The sequence below is a fragment of the Salminus brasiliensis genome, chromosome 19, assembly GCF_030463535.1.
Source record: "Salminus brasiliensis chromosome 19, fSalBra1.hap2, whole genome shotgun sequence".
Classification (NCBI taxonomy): domain Eukaryota; kingdom Metazoa; phylum Chordata; class Actinopteri; order Characiformes; family Bryconidae; genus Salminus; species Salminus brasiliensis.
The window spans coordinates 25978339-26000704 of record NC_132896.1 but is presented as its reverse complement, the minus strand read 5'-3'; the positions used below and the strand labels follow the sequence as shown (position 1 = coordinate 26000704).

General features: G+C 41.9%; 1 protein-coding gene across 5 annotated transcripts in view; it reads left to right on the top strand.

Annotated features, from left to right (window-relative positions):
* gria3b (glutamate receptor, ionotropic, AMPA 3b) overlaps positions 1 to 22366 on the top strand; it is a 169386-nt gene that overhangs the window by 94425 nt on the left and 52595 nt on the right. For all 5 annotated transcript variants that reach the window (XM_072663162.1, XM_072663160.1, XM_072663161.1 and 2 more), the window contains exons 4-5: positions 1918 to 2105; positions 19843 to 19896. In XM_072663162.1, the coding sequence (XP_072519263.1) occupies positions 1918 to 2105; positions 19843 to 19896 (242 nt within the window). The remainder of the gene's footprint in view (positions 1 to 1917; positions 2106 to 19842; positions 19897 to 22366) is intronic.

Below are 22366 nucleotides of genomic sequence, written 5' to 3'. Positions count from 1 at the left end.
TGAAACACCCCGGCTACGGTTGATTAGCATTACCGCTGCTCATGTTGGTTCGTTCTGTGCCTTGGCCCGCACATTGGAAATGAGTAAATCCTTTTAGCGAAGCTCGTACAAAAACCAGGCAATTTATTCATGCCAATTTATCACCCCACTATTCATTGTGGAGTAAATCAGTTGAAAGAATGTCATTTGGGTATACTGGAGCAGAGAGCTCAGTTAAACTAATATCTTCATCATCTGAATTATGTATGAAAATGTTCTCACAATATTCCTATAATATAATTTTTTTTTTTTTCCACCCAGAAAAAAGAAAGAATGGGCTTTTGTCTTTGCCCGTCTTTGAGCCGGCCCCACATCCCAAGGACAGGCGCTAGCACTAGAATGAGAATTATTTTCCTGTCCAAGTCAACCTTGTGCGCTACAACCAGGCAGAATTTACATAGTCTTGCTCATTTAGTTCCCGAACATGTGATCGCCTTTCAAATAATTCCCCTTTACGCTCCAATATCCTTTTGATGCCTCACCCTTGAAGGGCAACCTTAGGCTTGAAAATTGGGGCTTGGTGCTATGATGTCTCTAAAATCCAGACGTATCACTAGATCATTGTTCCCATGATAAAAGTTTATGTTTCTGAAATTGTAACTTTACAAGTTAATTAAAAACACCAACGGAAAATTGGGCCTGACAGGGTCATTTTCAGAACAACAATATCCTGACTTTAAGGACAAAAAGGGAGTTTCCTGCATTCTGCCTTCTTTTCTGCAAAAGCTTCGTGTTTCATTTGTGCACAACTGAAAAGGGCAAAACCATTTGTCTTTGGTTAGTGTGGTTCGGGGAAGCAGTAGTTTAGGGTTAGGTAGGCTCTCTTGACAGCGACAGTGCTGCCGTTTACATGCTGTCGTACTGTAAAGGACGAAAGGCTGAATGTTCACCAATAATTACCTTCAAAGTTTCAGAAGGGTTCTTTGGATGAATCACTTACGGGTCTCTTTAAGAAAAGTTTAAGAGGTTGCTTGTTTGTAGAAGCTACTGTGAAATTGCAATTCTCCATTTTAAAGCTTACAGAACCGCAACATATACGTATTACACTAAATGAAAAGTGTGGTTCCAGAATGCATTCACTGGTGAATACTATTTTTTTCAGTATGATAAATTGTTGAGAGTAAGAAAAGTAAGTGCTCTACAATTGACCAGTATCCACTATTATCAGAGAATGGAATCTGGGACTATTACAACTGATGTCTAATACCCAGTGCTTGGTTTGTGGAGGCATACAAATGGATGCAATCCCTGTAGTCCAGAAACATGACACTTTTGGTAAAAAAGCCCCTTCATTAATGTTAATTAAATGTCTTTCATACATGTTTAAGTTTCACCCATATTTAGTTCTGGTCTCTCTGGTGTACTTGATTATTTGAACCCACCATCCCCCAATTCCCTCCTTCATTTAAATGGGCTGGGAAACTGCACTAAAATATCTGCATTGTATTCATCTGACTACGTTAATATTCTTCCATTGATAAGTTCAAATCCTGAGCCATGCCATTTTGCCATCAGCGGTCGAGACTGAGAGAGCACAACTGGCCATGGTCTCTCCTTTCATAACTCTTAAAGCAATCTGTTAGCTGGTGTGGCGCAGTCTGGGACACGACACGTTCCTCTGAGCATGTCGGCTGCCTGGTAATGCTGCGTTGGTGGCAGTTCGTAAAGAGGCAGTGGCTGGCTTTGCATGTAATAATGGAGGCATGTGTTTACCTCCTAAGTCTTTACCTTCCTAGTGTTGGGAGCATTGCTAGTGCTAGGGGGAGTTAAGAACAATATATATATATTGGCAGTGGCAGATATATGGATTGCCATATTCCTAAATTCCCATAGATTTGAATACCAGTCTAATCTGAAAACTGCCTTTCCTTTCTGAAGGGTTTTCCATACTCCAATCCATAATGGAGGCGGCGGTGGCAAACAACTGGCAGGTGACGGCTCGGTCAGTGGGGAGTATAACAGACCCTCAGGAGTACAAGCGCATCATCGAGGAAATGGACAGAAGGCAGGAGAAGCGCTATCTGATTGACTGTGAAGTGGACAGGATCAACGTCATCTTAGAGCAGGTAAAGACCCTCTCTCTGTTCTTTCCTTATCTTATTTTCTTGGGTTCTCTCTCTTTCTGCTGGTCTTTTCCTGCTTTTGGCAGGCCTGCAGCACCGGGGGCCACTCTCTTTCTTAGTGTCTCTCGGGTGGTCTGAATGGCTTGGCAGGCTAACGTCAATCGAGTCACTTTCTTCCCCGCAATGCTCACGGCTGAAGGTGGGCTGCGAAAGCCATTTTAACCATCCCAGAGTGTTAATCCCTGAGTAATAAAGCTCAGGCTCCCCGAGCTCTCCAACTGTGTCAATTCCCCCCGTATAGGAAATGAGAGGAGTGGAGATCAGCTCGCTAGAAATACAATTAAGATCAGCAGATGAAGCGATGTTTACCCATAGTTCTTCTCTTCTGTCTGGATCCCAACCCTACAATATACTTTTCTGACATCTGTCTGTGAGAGGCAATCAGCTGCTGAATTGGATTCTGCTCATTAGCATTAATTTAGATCCATTAGCTTCCTTCTATCGCACAATACCAGTCATTGAGTTTTAGCTTTCATTGTTTTGATGAACCTCATATGAGCCATGAGACATAATTTGACGTCAAACGGCTTTTAGCGTTAATTTACTGTGGCTAATTTGGGTCTTTGCGTCTTGTGGTGTGAACTGCTATACTCCATAATTCTAGGCTAAATTGCACTTTAAAAAAAAGGTTTCCTATTCAGCTGTCCTAGACAGAAGGATATCATAAGCTAAAATAGAGGACACTGAGCCCTGCAAATTACGCAAATGTCCTTTGCGTGTAACGGTAGCTTTTTTCAACTCATTTCCATTTCATGACATCATTCAGCATTAATATGTTTAATCTACATCCTCTAAAATTCAGTCTTTGCAGGACTATAACAAAACGCTGTTTTATGCGCTGCCCTTTCCTCAGGCTACGTTCCTGCGCTAAATATTTCAGCAGATTAAGGAGGGGAAGACAAGAGAACGAGTGAAGAAGAGAAGAATTAGGGAAATTACAGTGGTAACCTGTTGTTATTGGCCTCCAGGGCGGCTGAGTTCATTGTTCTTGCTGTTTTTTTTCACCCCCATGCATTGAATCAAACCTAATTAAACTAATCGTCTTGGCTCTGGCTGTGCTGTGGAGGTCCATAGAAGCTTCATGTAGGCTTTGCAGTTCTAGCCTTGGTAGCAGAGGTTTAGGCTGTGTGATAACCATTAGGATAAGAATGTACGATTTCAGTAATGGGTATTAGTGTTGCTAATTCAGTGGTTTATAGCTTGCCACAGCTGGCAGTACATGTGATGTGCACTGGCAATAAGCTGAACTGCATCAGTAGTTCTGAAAAGAATAGCTACGATGGGGCTCCGGAGTGGTGTGACTGTAGGCTAGGGTTGACTCTAGCATGAGGAGATTGTAAAATTTGATTCCTGCCTATGCAACAGCCAGGAAAATATCTGGCCTCCCTCTCCCCCCAACCTAGATTTAGAGTGTTGCTAGCCAACACAGGCATCTGTTAGCTAATGTCATTGAACTAGCAGTAAGCATTCTCATCTAAGCGTGTCCAGCTGTGCAATGAGGTTGGATGAGCAGTAGTATGAAAAGATGCTGTAGCTAGGCTAGTGTTTCCTGGAAGCTTTTCACACTTGCAAATTTAGCTAGGAATAACTAATATATGAATGAAGTAATATAAACCAGGCATAATGAAACATGCTTAATTTACAGTCTAATCATCAGATTCATTAGGAATATTATAAACAACTTGAATAATCATAAAGGGTTATTAATGTGAACTGAGCTTAAGTAGCAAACATAAGCAGGTAAACTCTTGAGGATGAGACAATAATGAAAGCTCTAGCAGTCCAAGAAAGACACAGTGCTGCACATGGTCATGAAAGAGTATTCCATGGCCTGGTGGATTTTTTCATGGAAGAAAACCGGTGGCCCTTGAGACACAGCAACACCTTAATTAGGTGTGTATGATGTAAATGATATGTAGATTTAAAAAAAATGGGACATATCATTTACAAATAAAATGCAAATGAGAGATTAGTGGACTAGTGCTTGTTTCCATGCAGCTGATTCATTAATAGGTTCAATTCACCACTAGTTTCAATGTTCTGTGACACTTTCGTGAATCACTTGGAGTGAAGTTGATTGTGCGTCATTACAGACACTAACCTCTGTACTTGTTTCTATGCAGCTTTGGTGAGTAATGGCCAGTATAGCCTACTCAATACTTCAGACTAGACTACACCACTGCTTGGTAGCCAGTCTGGATCAGAACGGTGAAGCCGCAGGCTCCATCAGTGTATGAGCCCCCGCTGTCTGCGGGCTGTGAGTGAGAGCGGGCCTCCTGGGAGCACTGGCGCAGGAGATAAGCCACGCAGAGAGGAGGGGAGATGCTCTTTATTGCAAAGCAGTGGAGTATGCGGACTCGCCGTAATGGTTTTTAAGCAACACCGCTGCAGAGGGAGTCTCCTGTGGCTAGTGCTCGTTGCGGAGGAAAGCTAGCTTCAGATTATGCGGATATCACAGCTCCTATCACACACGCTCAGGTAGAGTGGGAAAGAAGTGTAACCATTATGGATCAGATATGGTTCCAGGGACCACTTTCCAGGTAGATGGCGTGGTATGTTATAAGGCTGTATCAGGACATTCTTGGAATCACACGAATTTCAAATGTTGCAAAATGGTCACCTATCTACACTGTGTTAATGGGCCTTTAGATTGTCATAATGCACTGGAACCATCATATCTTCCAAGCCTTCCAAAAACTGGTGGCTCCAGTTATTCTCAAAACGTTTCGGTCACTTTCTTAACACCCTGTCAGTCACGTGTGTTGCTGTGATTATAATAAAATATTCCTATATTCCTACTTTAGAGCAGGCCTAGCAGCATAACACCAGGGAAGATTAATCGTCTCTCAAAAGAAGAACATGAGGACAACTTTCTCATCCTGAAGAAAATGCAGTGATTGTGTAACTTCCCAAGTAATTCCCAGGCAGCTAGGGTGTTGCTACATGGATCCTATTTACACCTGGTCAGTTCATGTAACTAGTATCTGGATTTCAAGTACGGCTCGGCTCGACCCACCATTCCTCAAAATCCACGGAAGACAAGCATCCAGGCTTTTTTCAGTCCTGGCACCGAAATGGTGGAACGAGTTTCCCCTGGGTGTCCGAACGGCAGAGTCGCTCGCTGTCTTCAAACGCAGACTGAAGACCCTCCTCTTCCGAGAATACTTGGGCGAATAGTAGAGTGGTCTCCATACTGACTAGTGTTTAGTAGAGTCTAAACTTAGAAGTATCTTTGAATTTTTAGCCTTTTCAAACTAGCTGAGGTTTTTCTTGGGTAAATAGCAAAGCACTTTTGTAAGTCGCTCTGGATAAGAGCGTCTGCTAAATGCCTTAAATGTAATGTAAATTGTAAATGTGTATCCTGACAAGATTTTACCCACATGCATTTACACTCGGTGGTCTAATGCATCTCTGGCTAGTCCAATTGCTTTGTGGGACATATATCTAAATTAGCTAGATGCAAAGCTATTTTTACTGGTGTTTTGGTTGTACTGGGAAGGATTTTGGCCGTCAAATGTATCAAATGTATCTGGATTTGTATCTGTTTCGAATGTTTACACTTGCATTTTTATGTGCCTTGGCTTTATCCACCTAGAATCCTGATACTCAAACGCATGAAGTGACCAGGTGTAACCGGGGTCATAATGACCTAAGAGGTGTGCACAAATGTTTGCATACATAGTTCACCCATTCATTTTAATGGGGGGTTAAGTAATTCCCAGGCGAACACCTGGGTATTGATAGATGGTTGCTATGATATTTGATGTTGCTAATAGGTGGTTGATAGGGTATTGCTAGATAGTTGTTATGGTATAGCACATGGTTACATGATGACCTAAGACAGGTTGCTATGATATCGTAGGTTGTTGCTACCTGGTTGCTTCAGTATATCACATGGTGGTGCACAAGGGGGTGCACAAACTTTTGCACACCTAGTTTCTGTATACATTCCCTCTATCTATGCTTGGTAGGAAAAGTAGGTTTTGCCTAACGATATGATTTTGCAGTTTCTTAAAGCACATACTGAAAATGTTCTGACCCAAAGGTTTTAAACTGGCAAAGAAAACATGTCAATGTGTTACAAGCATTTGAAAAAGCCACACTCGCTTATCAACTGTCTGGGCCGTGAAGGCGGCTCCTCCTGGGCTTTTGGTGCAGAAGTCCGCTCAGAGGCAACAGCCTGCTTAGGAACTCTCTGAAGAATGAGGCCCCATGAATGAATGGCATCTGGGACAGGCCCAAGGCTCGCAAGCTGTTCAAAGTCTGTGCCGGAGTTTGTAGAGCCAGCCAGAGAGAGCAGGCAGTGCACCAGGCAGAAGAACCGAAGGAAGCAAACAGCAGTGCAAACCAGCTCCAGGAAACCCTCCCAAAGATTTCTGAACACCACCTGCAGCGAAGGATAGGGGGAAACTTCTGCACTCCGTCTCTCCGAGGCGGAGAATCCTCCTGATCTCGAGCCACCGCATGCAAAATTCATTCAATTCATTCTCTTTCACGTGTAGATAGGATGGCCCTCATTTCCACACTTCCTGCTGCTTCTCATTTGTCATATGTCATGTATCTTTTAAGGATCGAGAAGGAAAGAGCAGATAGGAGACTGCTCCATATTTCCTACCTTAGTGCTGTTCCCTCTGGGATTCCCTTCACCAGGTGTGACAAGGAGGTAGGGGTCACGGACAACAGAGCAGTCTTTAAAAGAAAGCATATTTAGGGAAGGATTGATCTAAGCTTTTCTCTCTTTATTGATTCTACCGATTTCTTACTACCCTGTGTCCGGGCACTTGTGTTCCACATGATCAGAATACAGAAATATGAAAGAATATGTACTGTACTGGAGATCTAGACCACCACAATTGCACAAGCAGGAACGTTGGGCCCACCACTACCCCCCACCCCCCCATATTATTGTTTGAGTGTTCTTCGCAATTAAGTCATTGCCAATTCCCACCCAGCTTGGTCTTTCCCATCACACAATGCTGACAGTGCTGGGAGAGCGAAGACTCGCTTCCTCCACTGCAACTGTTCAAACTGCTGCTAATATGATGTCAATCAACCGCTAACTAATACATGCTAGAAGAAAAAGAAGAAGGGCCAGCCAATCCACAAAGTCCACCCAGAGGCCAGTTATACTCTCGTGGACTCTCTTGAAGCTATGGAAGACTGTGGGGGACCTCATGCAAGTCTTGTGGAGTGTTCCTGCTATGCAGTGGTTAGTATCTGCCACATTTGCTCCAAGGAAGGACAACCAAGAAACCTGAAACAGGGTCCTGAACACCCAAGGCCACAATCTCACAACTTACAGGACTTTGAGGCTCTGCTAACATCTTGGTGCCTGATACTGCAGGATGCCTTCAGAGATCTTGTGAGGTCCATGCTTGGACTGATTAAAGAGCCATTTCAGCAGCACCAGGGGCATCTACACAATATTAGACATAACAAACTGTTCATAAGTTACAGAAAAATCATTATTAATCATTTCAGTTATTAATGTATCCCTGTACTGCAAAAGCCAAAACGCTCATTGAGGCTGTGTATTGCAGTGATTTTACAGTGAATTAACTGTTTTTGGATTAAAATTCATACTGTATTGATACCTTAAACAACACAGACTTCCAAAGAGTTCAAAACTGATTTTCTTAGCATCTTAACCTAAAATGTTCCACCAGATTTCCAAAACAAATGCCTTTAAATTATCACCAAATTCTTCCTCATTCTGGCTGTTACTGGAGCATGTCTTATAAACGACATGCCTGAGATTCAAGAACATCTGGTGTGGATTTTACTGTAGCGCAGCTGTCTGATTTTGATCCATGCATCTGTCAAATACTGTATGTCCAGTTTGCGTCTGCTGATGTCTATCAGCTGTGGGCTGTAGCAAGGAAGAGGGCGTGGAGGACCTGTTTGAATTAGCTTTGGTAGTAGAGAAACAGCTGAGACTTGTGATGAGTGTTTGGTGAAAGACTGTGAGGAAACTGAGGTGTGATAGTTGTGTAGAACTAAGTAAACAAAATCCTCTTCAGGAATCCTGCACATTCTGAATGTATTTAATGAGACATACAAAGAATAAACTTAAATGCCATTTTTTAGCATATAATTACTTATTTATTTTTTTTAACTCAAATATACTGCAAAAATGTTTCTTTTCTAAACGGCAATTATGGTTTAGAATGTGCAGAAGAGAGTTCTGCGTAGGGGAACATGAGGAACATGTCAGTTTATTGGGTGCCCAAACGTTTTCATAAGACATCAAATAAAAATATAAAATGTGCTATAACCTTAATATATTAGGTTCAATTCAGAAAATGTAAATTTAGTTCAAATGTGCAGATTGTGTTTTCAGCACGGAATAAACTAATTTACAAAAAAAACAAAAACAACAACAACCAAACCTGTCATTTGGAAAAAGTATTATTGTTATTTTTCAAGTTATTAAATGATTAATAGATTTAATATTTGGTTGTTGCTATTTGTAAATGGTTTGTATTATTATTTTGGTAATGTCAAGATTTTTAAATAGTAAATCATATACTAGCTAGCCTTTAATCACTTTTTTTGCATTAACATTTGATCACCATTTTTGATAATCTGACATTTTGTGTAACTTTATTCTTGATGTTATATAACTTTCTCTCTGGTTGTAGCTCTGGTTGTCATTCCGGACACACTTTATTTTAGCTTCCTAGCTTCCTAGAAGTCAATTAATACCATATTGAACTGAGGTAACAACACTAGAATCATAATTGTTTTGCAAAAACATGTTTTTACATTTCTAAGAACATGAATAAGTCACATTATGGATTTAATTCATTACTGATTTTGTATGGTATACTATATATTAAATATCAGAAATGTAAAAATATTAGCAAAAAAGGTATATGTATAAAATTCAAAGTTGAAGTCTACACTTCAGTTTATATATTTGTTTCTTTATATGTTAGCATCAACAAATAACAAATAACAATTCTAAGTAATACAAAATGTAAATTGATTTTTCTTGGTATTGATTTTTTGTGCTAAGAAAAGCGAAAGATTGTAGACACAGTAACATCTTATCAAAACGTTTTGACTTGTTTATAAACTACAAATAAGAAGCAATTAATTTCAAATACTCCATACAGTGGGGTCAGAAAGTCTAAGACCACCTTACAAATTTGGACTTTATATATATTTTTTATTTTATTTAAACCTGGAAATAACAGAAGGTTATTAATAAAAAATAGCACATTGAAGAGTTTTGACAATAATATTAATATGTAATATAAATGTTATTCTGCACTATTTCTATTAAGGTATTCAAATTTAATCAAATTTATTCCATTGCATTTGTTTAAATAAAAGCATATTAGAAAAATTTGAAGCATTTTAACGAGTGGTCTCAGACTTTTGAACCACGCAATGCTTTTGTTGTGCTGGATTCAAAGGCCTGCTGGTGTATAACTGCTCGCTGTTAGCTACCAGATGGCTGTGTCTTCACTTGCAATACCCCCACAAGGTCACCTGAACTTCATTTGCATTGACTGCAAATTTCAAAGAACCTGAGGCGTTTAGGTAGATATTGCTGGCAGATCTGGAAACAAATCAACCAAGCAGACACTTGGCTACCTAACCGGTGCTAGCTTATCAGCGGCAACTAAATTTAACTTGACGGCTACCAAGGGCACAGACGACAGACTTGCTGACGTGGCTTGCTTGCTTTCAGACAGCCTTTCTTTGATGAATTATATTGCTTCGTGTATTCTTGTGGTGGCGGCAGCATTGTGAAGCCACCACTCAGTGACTCACTGTAAGCAGAAGCACTGAATTGACAGTGAGCAGAACCAGAGGGAAAGTTTGTGGAATTCCACACTGGATTTCTGAATGGCTTTTCTTAGCGTCTAGATTCCGGAAAGAAAGTTCTACCAGACCTCACTTCAAGAGCGGCTTTGAATTATCCCGAAATCTTAGCCATTGCCTTTTGATGGTGCCTGAGGCTGTCACTCAAAATTAACCTCAGCAGAGGTTCAATGAAAGAAACCCACTGAAAGAAAGGCTTATTAAAAAGGTCTTAGTGGAGCACACAGAAGCAGCTCGCTCAAAAGCAGAAGCAGCTCCTGATTACTTTGATTTCCCGCTTTAATGATCTTCCGCTGGCTTCCCCCCTACATATACACTCTCTGTTCCCTCTCTCTCAGCGTAAGACGGGTTAGATAGCGCCTCTGTTGGAATCAAAGGTGCCACTGATCCCACCTCAACGCATTGTCACTGTAGCATGCAAAACTGGGCCAACCAGGAGAGGCCAGAAATAGCTAGTGAGCTAGTTCCGTTTGAAGTAAGCCCCCGAAGACTGAGGCCTTAAAAGCTTTGCCGCAGCCTTGGGCTCAAGGGACCATTTAATGTCTCAACTTACAGAATCTAATGGGATTAAAGGGTTAGTTTTAAGTGACGGACCCCCAAACGCTCCCCTCCTTGCTTCCTTTCCGCTACTTCAAAAGGCGGTATTTCCGTCTTTTGGGCTTTGCGTTTTAGCATCGGGTCCTTTTTTCAATAACCCAATGAGTAATCGCTTTCCAGCTATATCGCAAATGCACCATAGATCCAATTCCGATAGCCTGAGATACAAAGAGGGGTGGGGAGGAATAAAACGCTACATGGCTATGATACATTTGAAAGGTGATACTTAGACCCAAATGGCCTCGACTGGGCTCGTTTCTGCAGTTTTTTCGCAAACATTTCTTCTTCTGGAAGGAAGCCAAATGTACTCCACCCACTCAGGCATAAATTTCAGGCTGCCAAGTCAAGAGGGTAGCTGCGGATATTCCTGCCAGTTAATTAGAATGTATCCCCCAGAGAACACTCATGCTCCTAGCCTCCCCGCATAAAAAGCATGCCTAAGGGAGAAGAAATGAAGAAAAGCGAGCTTTTTGGAAAGAGTCAGAGGCCATTTTTCTGCAACCACCCCCCGCCCCACCCTTCCTCAGTGGTGATTTATGAGGGTTTATTGATTAGTCATTCCACATGGCAACTGTTGCGTCAGAAGTAACTGATGATGCAGCACTTTTTTTTGTTTCTTTGTTTGTTTTTTAATTGAGGGAAATTTGATACAGAACATATGTGATAAGAGAAAGCTCATGACTCAGACGTTCAGTGCCAGGCTACTTTATCTTCCTCTGAATAATGAGTGTCCTCAAGAAACTTTGGAATATTAAGTCAGGCCTAAACTGTTTCTGAGTTCCATGGCCTGCCTCTTACCTCCATTAATTCCTTGAAGTAATCAACGAAATCAACTACCTCTAAACATGCTTTTGTAAGTATACTATGGCATACATCTGTACTAGAGGTCTGTTCTGTGCAGTTACATTTGACATGTAGACCCGTCGTTGTTGTAGGGGAAGGTTTCAGAACAAGTAGTGTCTGTTCACTCGGCCATACATATTAGTGATGCCGCCAGGCAGTTATTTCCAGGCATGAGACCAGGCTTCTGTCTGTATAAATTAGAAGAGATGAAACGACTGGAAGTCAAAATATATTGAAATAAAATGTGACGAAAATCCCATAAATAGGTTTTGTGGCATTTAGCTTAATGATTTTTTGTCTTGTTCTTGCCACCTGCTTGCACAGAACACCACATCCAGAGGGGAATCCTCCTCTTGCGGCATAACCAGCAAGCTGATTTGCCCAAACAATTTGGTAAACTCTATCTGTAAATTTGTCTGTAAAACATTTCCATAAAATATTATTTTTTTCCGTTCACAACTCCCCCTAGACCTAGCAATGTTTCTGACATTAGGAGGGTAAACTTAACATGTCTCCTCCAATACATATAAAGCCAGTCACTGCCCGTTTTCAAACTGCCACTGATGCGGCATTCCAGTGCAGTTGATCCACTCGGAGGAAAGCGTCAGGTCCCCAGCACAGCCAATTGTGCTCTCTCTGACTCTGGCCGCTGATGGCAAAGCGGCATGGCTCTACAGATGTCATGTTGAGCGTTACGAAAATACCGTTGCCAGTTTCCTCATTTTTAATGTCTCCCTCATTTATAACCATATTTATTTAAACCTGTATATACAGATGAAACTGGAGGTGATAACTAGTTTTTCCACTTAATAAGAGCTGGAGGGAGGGTTAGAGGGAGGGAGAGGGAAAACATATTAGGATATTTTTGGTACATTTAGGACTGGGTAAAAGTCCCTGAACTTCACTTAAATATAAAAAAACAAACAAAAAAAAAAAAAAACAGCCTTTTAAAAGAGCCTCAATTCTTCCAAATTCCAAATTCCTTTGAGATCCAACAGACAATTCCAACAGATTTTTCATCTCATCAGTGAATCTCTCATTTGACGAAATCCCACAGGTGTTCATTTGGATCTAGTGACTGGTAAAGTCCTGGAAAAACATGGAACTCATTGTAATATTTATGCAACCAGAAACTGTTGCTTTGGGACATGAAGCATTAACATGCTGGAATTTGATTGGTATTATCAGGCCAAGAAAACATTCTGTGCCAAGAAAACACTCTACACACCATTACACCACACCTCCTCTTGGAGGATGGGTCAATGGATTAATGAAATTGGCACCATATTCTGACCCTACCATCTGTACACAAATCAAGACATGTTTTTCCAGTTTTGGTGAGCCTGTGTCCACTGCAGCCTCGGCTTTCTGTTCTTGGCTGACAAAAGTGGTCTCTGAAGTGGTCCTGTGCTGTTATAACCCATCTGCCTCAAGGTTGTGCATTCTGTGCTTCTCTGCTCACCACTGATGTGCGCTGTGGTGTATCTCCTGAGATCTGAATTTTAGACATAGTCAATGCAGCTACTGGAACCGGAGTGGAACGGCCACAATCTGAATCCCTGAGATCACATTTTTGATGTGAACATTATCTAAAGCTGCTGGCCTGTATCTTTATGATTTTGTACATTGCTCTGCTGCAACATGATTGGTTGAGCAGATAATTGCATACATGAGTAGGTGAACAGATGTTCCCCAAGTGCTTAACAGTAGATGTACTGGTTCCTACCATTGTTTTATTTCTATGTATGTGCAGGTGCTTAGCTATTATAAGAACATTCTAACCATATGTGCCATTGTTGCTAGCCATGAACATAAGCCAGTAGCTAGCAATGAGAATTAATTAATTGATAGCAATGTTAGCATTATAAACTATTATGGCCCAGCTGTAGGCCATGATCATACCATGGCTACTGACGGTATTATGATCATTGCTGTAATGGCACAGCTGTAAGACTATAAAGAACAACTCAACAAACATCCAGGACGATAAATCGCTCTTTATGTTCATGTTTCCAAATCCTCTTAGGAACCCTGTTTAGGAGTGCAGTTTATGCAACTGTGTGGACAAGTTCGGAATTCTCGCTCCAGCACTGATTAATAAGGTCGATTTTAGAAGCCAAATTACAAACGCCTAGTCTCTTAGTAGAAAAGGGCAATCATATGAGCCACAACAGTGTGGCCATGCATACTGATGATAACCCCTCCCCCAACCCCCCCATGCATAATCTTCTGACGAGAGTATGACTGTTTACACGCTCATCCCAGTCTATGGCCTTTTGCGGACATTTTCCCATATCTAATTCGGGCGCAGGCGTTTGTGCTGAGCGGCGTTTTTAGTTAAAGGTCAGGCCCGAGCCGGCGTGACCCAGCAGTCCCAAGCCTTGGCTTTTTATTGAATGTCCAGAGCGAATGTATTGCTGTGGCTTTTATGTCACAGGCCCCTGCATTATTCTCTCTGTCTGGGCCCGGTGAATAGACAGAAGCTTCGGGTGAACGCAGGGGTCACCCCAAGCCTGTCTGCACCCATCACAGGGAAGTGAAACTTCTCTCAAGGCCGGAAAACCTCCCTCTGCCTCAGGGGAACAAAAGGGGGGAATCGAGCTGAAGGTGGAATCAATGGGTGGCGGGGAAAGCAGAGAGAAAAAGAGAAAGATTACGGGCATGGTAGAAGAAGCTTGCAGTATTTGCTCCACTTTAACGGTAACCATTCCTCTAATCCAGTCCCCTAATGCCTCTCAGTGGTGCTCTTAGAGGAGTAATCCCACCTCAAACTATCATCTTTATTTATTAGGGGGATTTTAGTATCGCTAATCGGTTGTTATGAAATAATACAAAGTCTTGTGGCTCTCTAATCCTGTATCATTGTGGATCCTAAAATAAAGCAAGAATGAGATTAAAGAGCAACTCCAGATGATTTGTTTATGGAGGTACAATGCGAGTTCAGTGTGACATTTACTCATGGAAGAGTCTATATATAAAACTAGCTGCTGTTTTATAACCTTGTAGCTTCGCACACGTCTTGAGCTTGAGCAGCTTCATGAGGAGCCACTGGATGCTTTCCCTACAGACCTGAGAAGTTCTAGACATGCTGAGACTTCATCAGCTACTGAAAGCTACTAGTGGGTGTGGCATTGCATTTTCATTCTGGAAAAAACATTCACACAAGGGAATCAATGTGGAAACAAGCATATAATATTAACCATGGTCATGAAGAACAATAGACTGTAAAATTCAAACAATGTCTGATTGATATTAACAGGCCCAGACCCAGCCAAGAAAATATTCCCTGAATTTTTATTACACCACCTCCACCAGCCTGGACACATTGGGTCATGCTGTAGGTGCCAAATTCTGACCATACTGACTGTGTGCCCCAGCAGACATGGAGATTCATCAGCCCAGGCTACGCTTCTCCAGTCTAGCTTTGGCGAGCCTGTGCCCGCTACAGCCTCTGCTTTCTGTCCTTGGCTGACGGACATGGAACCCAACGTAGTCTTCTGCTGTTGTAGCCCATCGACCTGAAGGTTGGATGTGTTGGACATTCTGAGATGCTTTTCTGCTCACCACAAGTCTACAGAGTGCTTATCTGTGTTACCCTAGTCTTTCTGTTAGCTCAAACCATGTCTGGCTATTCATCATTGACATCTCTCTTAACAGCAAGACATTTTGGTCTGCAGGACTGACGCTTACTGGATATTCTTTTAAAGAGTAAACTCCACAGACTTTATGCTGTTGTGATGAAATTCTCAGAGATCAGCAGTACTAGAAATACTCAAACCAGCCCTTCTGGCACCAACAGTCACGCCATGCTTAAAAAGGACTGAGATAACATTACCTGAAGCTGCTGGCCCATATCTACATGACTCTAAGCTTTGCACTGCTGGCACACAATTGTCTAATTAGATAATTGCATTAATAAGATGAACATGTGTTCCTAATATTTTGGTGCACTAAATATACATACAACAGAACTGGCATGCTCAGTTGTCCAATGAAAAAATGTGGTGCTTCATGTGACTCGGAAGCACATGCTACACTTCTACCACTGTTAGCATTTTGTGATAGGTAGCTAGTAGCATGGGTGGGAAAGAAAAAACAAACAAATAAATAAATATATATCACTAAATGTATATGTAAATAATAGTAATAATTAAAAAATGTTGTCAAAGAACTAAATGTTTTTTTTAAAAGTTGCAAAACACAGTTTTGAATGCATACGAAGTTTTGAATGGTGATGTGGAACAAACAAAAGAACTCTCAAGGTTAGCAAACAGGCAAAAGCATAAACCGAAATGCATGGGCCAGAGCCTAGCTTGATCTGGCTTACGGCCCTGCATTTGGAAAGGCGAATTAATTAGTGAGTGTGTGCACCGCTGGCTTTTGTGGAAACACACCTTTGATGGCCCTGCAGTCGGCGAGCGGTGAGTGCTGGCCTGAGCCTCTGGATAGAGCAGTGTCATTAAGCCCTCACTGTGCCTGAACTAAGGTTGTGGAGTGCTCCTGCTGGCTGGCAGCTTGTGAGGCAGTGTTTTGCCGCCATCTCCCACTCAGGTGTGTGAGGTGCCTGCAGCAGTGGCTGTGTGAGTGGGAGAGGGCCGATACCTTCGCTGGCTCTGACCTCCTTTGCCTGAGCCAAAAGTCAAGGACATTGTCTTGGACAGCAAGTTGCTAGCTCTCTTAGAGGCACCATGGCTTGAGGTCTTTATTAGAGATAAGGTGCATCCATGATTGCAACAGCAGGTGAAAGAACTGACCACTCCAATCCAATTTTGCCCAAGGTTGCTGTATTTTCGAGCTTTTGTGGTACTAATGTTAATAAGAAAGTTTAGTGCACATCTCAGTGTTTGGTTTCAATGCTTTGTTGATTGTTGGAGTTTTTTATTTTTTATAGCTGAGAACGTCAGACGTTTAGCATAGATTAGAAGGTAAAGGACCACTGCAGTCCAAAACTAGCGTGCTCAACCAAGTCTGACTGCAAGACTAGCCCTTGATCTAAGCACTAATAAATACTGCTAATACAGCATTAGCCGTTTAAAAAGCCACCAAAAATCCACCTCAAAGCAGTTTCTCCAGGGGCCCCGGGTGGTCCAGTGGACTAAGGTGCTGTCTTTCATCAGAGGGTCACTGGTTGGAATCCCAGTCGTGCTGCTAGCCATCAGCAGCCGAGGCCCAGAGAGAGCACAATTGGCCTTGCTCTCTTCAGGGTGGATAGATGGCACGCTCCCCCCACATTACTTTGCTGTGGTACTGGCCGTTACTGGCATCTGGTGCATCCAAGCCAGGTATGCGGCCCTTCCCTCCAGGCATGTTGGTTGCCCGACAATTGTCCTCCAACTTCCAAGGGCAGAAGAAGGTTTTTCAAGGACTCTGGAACGGTTTTATTCACTTGTTTCTGTTAGCTTAGCGATAACATGCTGCCAGATTCCAATGAGAGCGCTAGCAGAGATTAGCATGATTATAAAGGTCATTTTCTCATGTTGTGACCAAGTTTTGACCTTTGAAGAGCTAGCGGTAAGTGTACTCATTTTAAAGCGGTCATTATGTATATAATTACGCAAATATATTATGTCCAAAAGTATGTAGACATTAAGCTACTCTAAGTTGCACCTATTGCTGGCAGAGTTGTGCAAATACACACACAGCTCGTCTAGTCCCTGTAGAGAAGCACTTCCAATAGAATAGGACTCTCCGCAGCAGATAAACATGAACCTATTGGCACCATGCCTAATGCCAGGGGTGGGCTAGCCCCACCAGCATTGAGCTGTGGAGCAGTGAAACTGTGTTCTCTAGAATGATAAAGATGGTGCTAATGATTGGTTGCTTTTGGGATGATTTGGGGAGCACAGCAATGCCCCAGAATCTAGTAAAAAGTTTAGAGACTGTTACTCTTTTTTTTAACGCCCTTGATTTCAGAAAAAACAATGAATGAGCAGATGTCCCAATACTTTTGCCCATATAGTGTTCATTTAGAGTATAACAAATCAATACTCTCGATTACTCTCAATTTTTGCAAGTCATTGCAGTACTGCAATACAGCAGAAGTGTCAATGGCTTTCTCCTCCCACTCATACGCTTTCATCTCTCTCTCTCATCTCTCTCTCTCGGCCCTCTTCAGTCTGTCGCTCTCTCTCTCGCCGCTCTTCCAGACACTCTGTGTCCCCGCCCCAGCATGATGTGAATTTGCGATATTGTTACTGTCAGAATGGACCGACCTACTTCAGCAGCCAGTTGAAAGAAAGCTCAGCTACCTCATGTGACTTTTCCATCACGTGGAAGACACGTGACAGTCCCTTGGCCACGTCAGCAAAGGAGCCGGGCCAAGCTTCATTCATTTGTTTTTTGCTTGCTTAAAAGTGTAAAGTGTGGCTCAGCGGTTAGAGCGCCGGGCTATTGATAACAGGGTTGTGGGTTCGATTCCCGGGCTTGGTAAGCTACCGCTATTGGGCCCTTGAGCAAGGCCCTTTACCCTCTCTGCTCCCCGGGCGCTGGAGTTGGCTGCCCACCGCTCTGGGTGTGGGTGTGTGTGTGTGTACTCGCTGCCCCTAGTTCACTAGTGTGTGTGTGTTCACTACCACAGATGGGTTAAATGCAGAGGACACATTTCACTGTACAGTGACAAATAAGTGCACCTTTACCTTTTTAAACATGGTCGAATTCAAACAAGAAGATTTTGGGTCACTGGCCCATCTAGCCCACACCTGGCATTAAGAATGGTTACAAAATACACATAGGATTATGTGTATTTGCTCCAGAGAGTCCTATTCTATTGACAGGCATTCTCTACAGGGACTAGATAAGCTGTGTGTGTGTGCATTTGTCAACAATGGGTGCAAATTACAGTAAATGAATGCTTTCATTGGAAGGGGTGTCCACAGAAAAAGGAGGACAGTGTATCATATTGAGTTCATTAGATTTTGGAGGAGCCTATCTTATTTAAACCTCAGACATTTGTTTGGTTCCTCTTGATTGGTAAAGTGAGTGTTATCTCCATGGTGAGATTCAAGGACCTTTCTGAAACCATGATGAGACCCAAACAAGGTTGTAGATGCAGATGAGTCTGGGAAGGGATTTAAAAAGATTTCAGAACACTTAGAAATCAGTTGTTTCACTGTCCGCTAAATCATTTACTAGCACAACAACTGCCAGCATGGCCATCCTAGCAAGTTCAGTCCAACAGCAGATTACAAAATGCATTAAAAAAATCTCCAACAATCCTAAACTGTCCAGCACAAAATCCATCTGAAATTCTTTACTGTATCAGAGGACGGTTGAGGAAAATGTAAGACCATTTGCCTACAAACTAAAGCTGAGATGTCACATAGATGAAAGACTTCTGCATGGAGGAGTGGGAAAAACCTTCTCCCAGTTAATGTCAGGGACTGTTAGATCATTATACGTCTAACTGAAATTATTTCAGCCAAGGGGAGATTTACCAGCTTTTATGGCATAGGGTGTCTAAACATTCTCCTTTCTTTTAATTATAGATCATTTTTACAGATGGTTAAAAGCCATTTCTTCAGTTTTATGGGTGATTTATTTAATTTTTTCATATCTTATATATGTATAATATAATATATATGTATAATACATATTATATATGTATATATATAATATTGTTTAATTGAAAGATCAAATGTTTATATATATTTAAAAAGACAAAGGTCCCAACTTTTTTAACATGACTGTAATAGGGTTGACCTCAAAATACACTGTGTTAGTCTTTAACCCTTAAAAGTCACCATTAATGCCTTCTGCTAATAAAAGCATTCATAGCTCATTGAAACATGCAAAAGACATTCTGTCAAAAGAGGATTCTAGGCATTTAATCGCCACCACATTATTGTTTGTTGGTAAAATGGTCATTATGATTTAAGTTAATGAAATAAAGTGTCATTTGTGGAGATCAAAATGAATGGAAGAAAAGCTACATCTGCACAATCAAAGCTGTTGATTCAGAATATAAATTGGATGTAAATATAATCAACAAAACAAAACCGTAATAGCAACTCCAGACCTCTAATATATTAAAATCATTTCAAACTGCTGAAAAAAACAAGCTTGTATTTGTATTAAAAATCTGTAAAGAAGGTAGATGGTGCCTGGCTGTACATGGCTACACGCTCACATGTGGTAAATAATACCACGCTATTTTTAAAACACAGAAAAGCATGTACTACAGTTAAAGCAAAGCTTGTTATTCGCAGCAGAGCAACACCTCGGGCGGCCCTCCTAGCGCGAACAGACATCCATCAGCACTGAGCTCCTTTGTCACCTCACTGGAAGCTGTAGTTGTGTTTAAGACAGTCTGTTACGCGAAGCTCGGCAGAGCTTACCTCGGTGCATGAGCTCTGCCTGGTGGCGCTTTTTTAACACGGGCAACTAACAATTATTGTTTCTCCACCCACAGGTCGTAACCCTGGGCAAGAATAGCCGAGGCTACCACTACATCCTTGCCAATCTGGTGAGTCTATGTGCATGTTTTTATGGGAAAAGAAAAGAACGTGCCCTGCTCCAGTCAGGAAGACACGTCTTGAACGAACAGAAAACATGTCCACTGTGAGTAGACGTGGCTCTTTAAGTCTGGAATAAAATGATGGGGGTACGCTACACGCTGCCCTCAGCACAGCCCCTTGTGGCTGTCACTTTACCTGACTTTGAATATAGGCATGGTGTCAGTCATTGCGCTGAGAGCTGATTCAGTCATGACAAGACCCCCTACTTATGATTAGCTCTTTGTCAACAACATGGCATTTGATAAACCATGCAGTTGTCACACGTATTGTGTTAGCAGCCTACACAAAAAGGGTTACTTAGAGAGATGCCATAGACCAGGGATCGGCAACATGCGGCTCTTTTTCTTTTCCCTTGTGGTTCCTCTGCATAATTAGCACAAAGCTCATACATAAAGATATAGCAAACAAAGCCTAGTCAATACATGCCATTGCCAGCTACTATAAAACTGTTAACCCCTTATGCTCTGTGACTTTTACTGCACACAAGGACTACAGTTACTACTAATCAGTAACTACATGCAAAGCTGAGCAAAAAGGCTGAGCTGATTCTAAGTTATAACAGTGGGGGAAAACGCCAGGAACCGTTGGTGGTTATGAGGATTTCTCCAAGAAAAGCCGAGTTATGCCGATAATTGACACTATTGCTCTTCTAAACCTGGCTAATGCGCCTCCAAGGGGTTGGAAATCCAGTTCATCTGTAACTTCACCTCTATTGATGATCAAATAGAGAGGATTTTTCCTACTATCTGGCAATAGGTGGCGACAACCCGAATGCAGATGAAACTGTTGGTTGCCGCGGCAATGAACAGACAGGTCTCTGATTGGCTCCGTTCTCCCCTTCATGCGCCTCACTAAGAAGTCCCACCCCTTGTTATTGACCCCCTAATGTGAATTTTTCAAAAGTGCTGAGAGGGCAGAAGACCCATTGATGTTGAGGGTGGATGTACTCTTTAAATGTGAGGTATGCCGCTCCCACTGCAGGGTTTCACTCCATTCCACTGCCAAAGAACCTAAAGACTATCTCACAAAGTCCAGAAATTCAGATTCATTCTGTGTGAGGAATGCCCTAAGCTACAAGCCGCTGGAAACATACTGCGTCAACTAGCTGCGGTGCTCACAGCAACGACCAAAACTGTTCTAACAGCCACTCAGAATGTTATTTATACTCCGAAATCAAACCCAGAATGAGACCACGGAAAGCTACCGAGAGAAATGCAGTCAATCTGAAGTCTTGAAGAAAAACAGGCTAATGTTATTGGCCTGTGACGTCAGCTAACTCTACCAGGTCTTCTTTTCATTTGGTACCTGAGCTGGAAAGAGTTAGTTAGTTGAAACCAAGCCTATGAATTCATTAAACTATGCAGAAAGTTTTCTTCCATTATATCTATACAATGTAACCAATCAAAATCTCTATGTCAGCTGGAGTGGGACAGCAGAGAGTCAACCTCAGAGAGGCAAAACCAACCAGAATCTCAATTTCAGCTTGGAACAGGACAATAGACAGTCAAACTTAGAGAGGCAGAGGCAAGGGGCAGAGTCTTCATTTCAGCTGGGGGCAGGACAACAGAGAGTCAAATCTTAATTTTGGGGGCGGGACTTTTCCCATTATTGTAATGTACAAACTAATATCAATACACAGTTTGTGCCTCACTAAGATAGAAGCGGATGTTCTAAAGAACTGTTAGCTAGCACAGTTAATGAACCTGACCTTGACATTTATTGGAGCTCTCGCTGTGACGCATTCTATGTAGTCATGTACGCATTGCGGTGAGGTGCTCTGTTGTGCAGCACGTCCAGGTGTGTGATGGCCTTCAAACAGAGCAGAGTCAGTGCTGTACACTTCATAGCATTAAATCATTCATTCCTTACTGCTGCCATTGGAGCAGCATTTCAAGAGACCAGTCATAGACAGAGGCATTAGTCAGAACAAACCTGCAGAGATATTGTCCATTTTTGGACTGACGTATCTCTGTGAAGTGTTTTCAACTATGAACCTCATAACGAGCAAACGTCCCAGCTGTCTGCAATTAGAACTTACAGTCCTTCTTGAACATCATGCACTAGACCAATAAAATGCTTAGTAAAACATCTCTTCCACTCATAGCAGAAACAAAAACATGGTTTAACAGATAAGGATAAGGAGTTTCAGAATCATCACATTGAAAGGTTCACTGAAAAGAATGTTCTCATGGTTGGATTGTTACAGTATTATTTCATTTATTTTTTTATATGTAAAGAAAGGCAGACACAGGGCTAGATAAAGGAACACTGAACCAATAAGGTCTATTTATACAAAAGACTAGATTGTAAACACCTGGGAAGAGAGGGGTAAATAACAACATGCAGGTAAGTAGGAGGGGCCAGGGAGGAAACAAGGAATGTCATGTACCATAGAATGTATCCAGTAGAATTTCCACC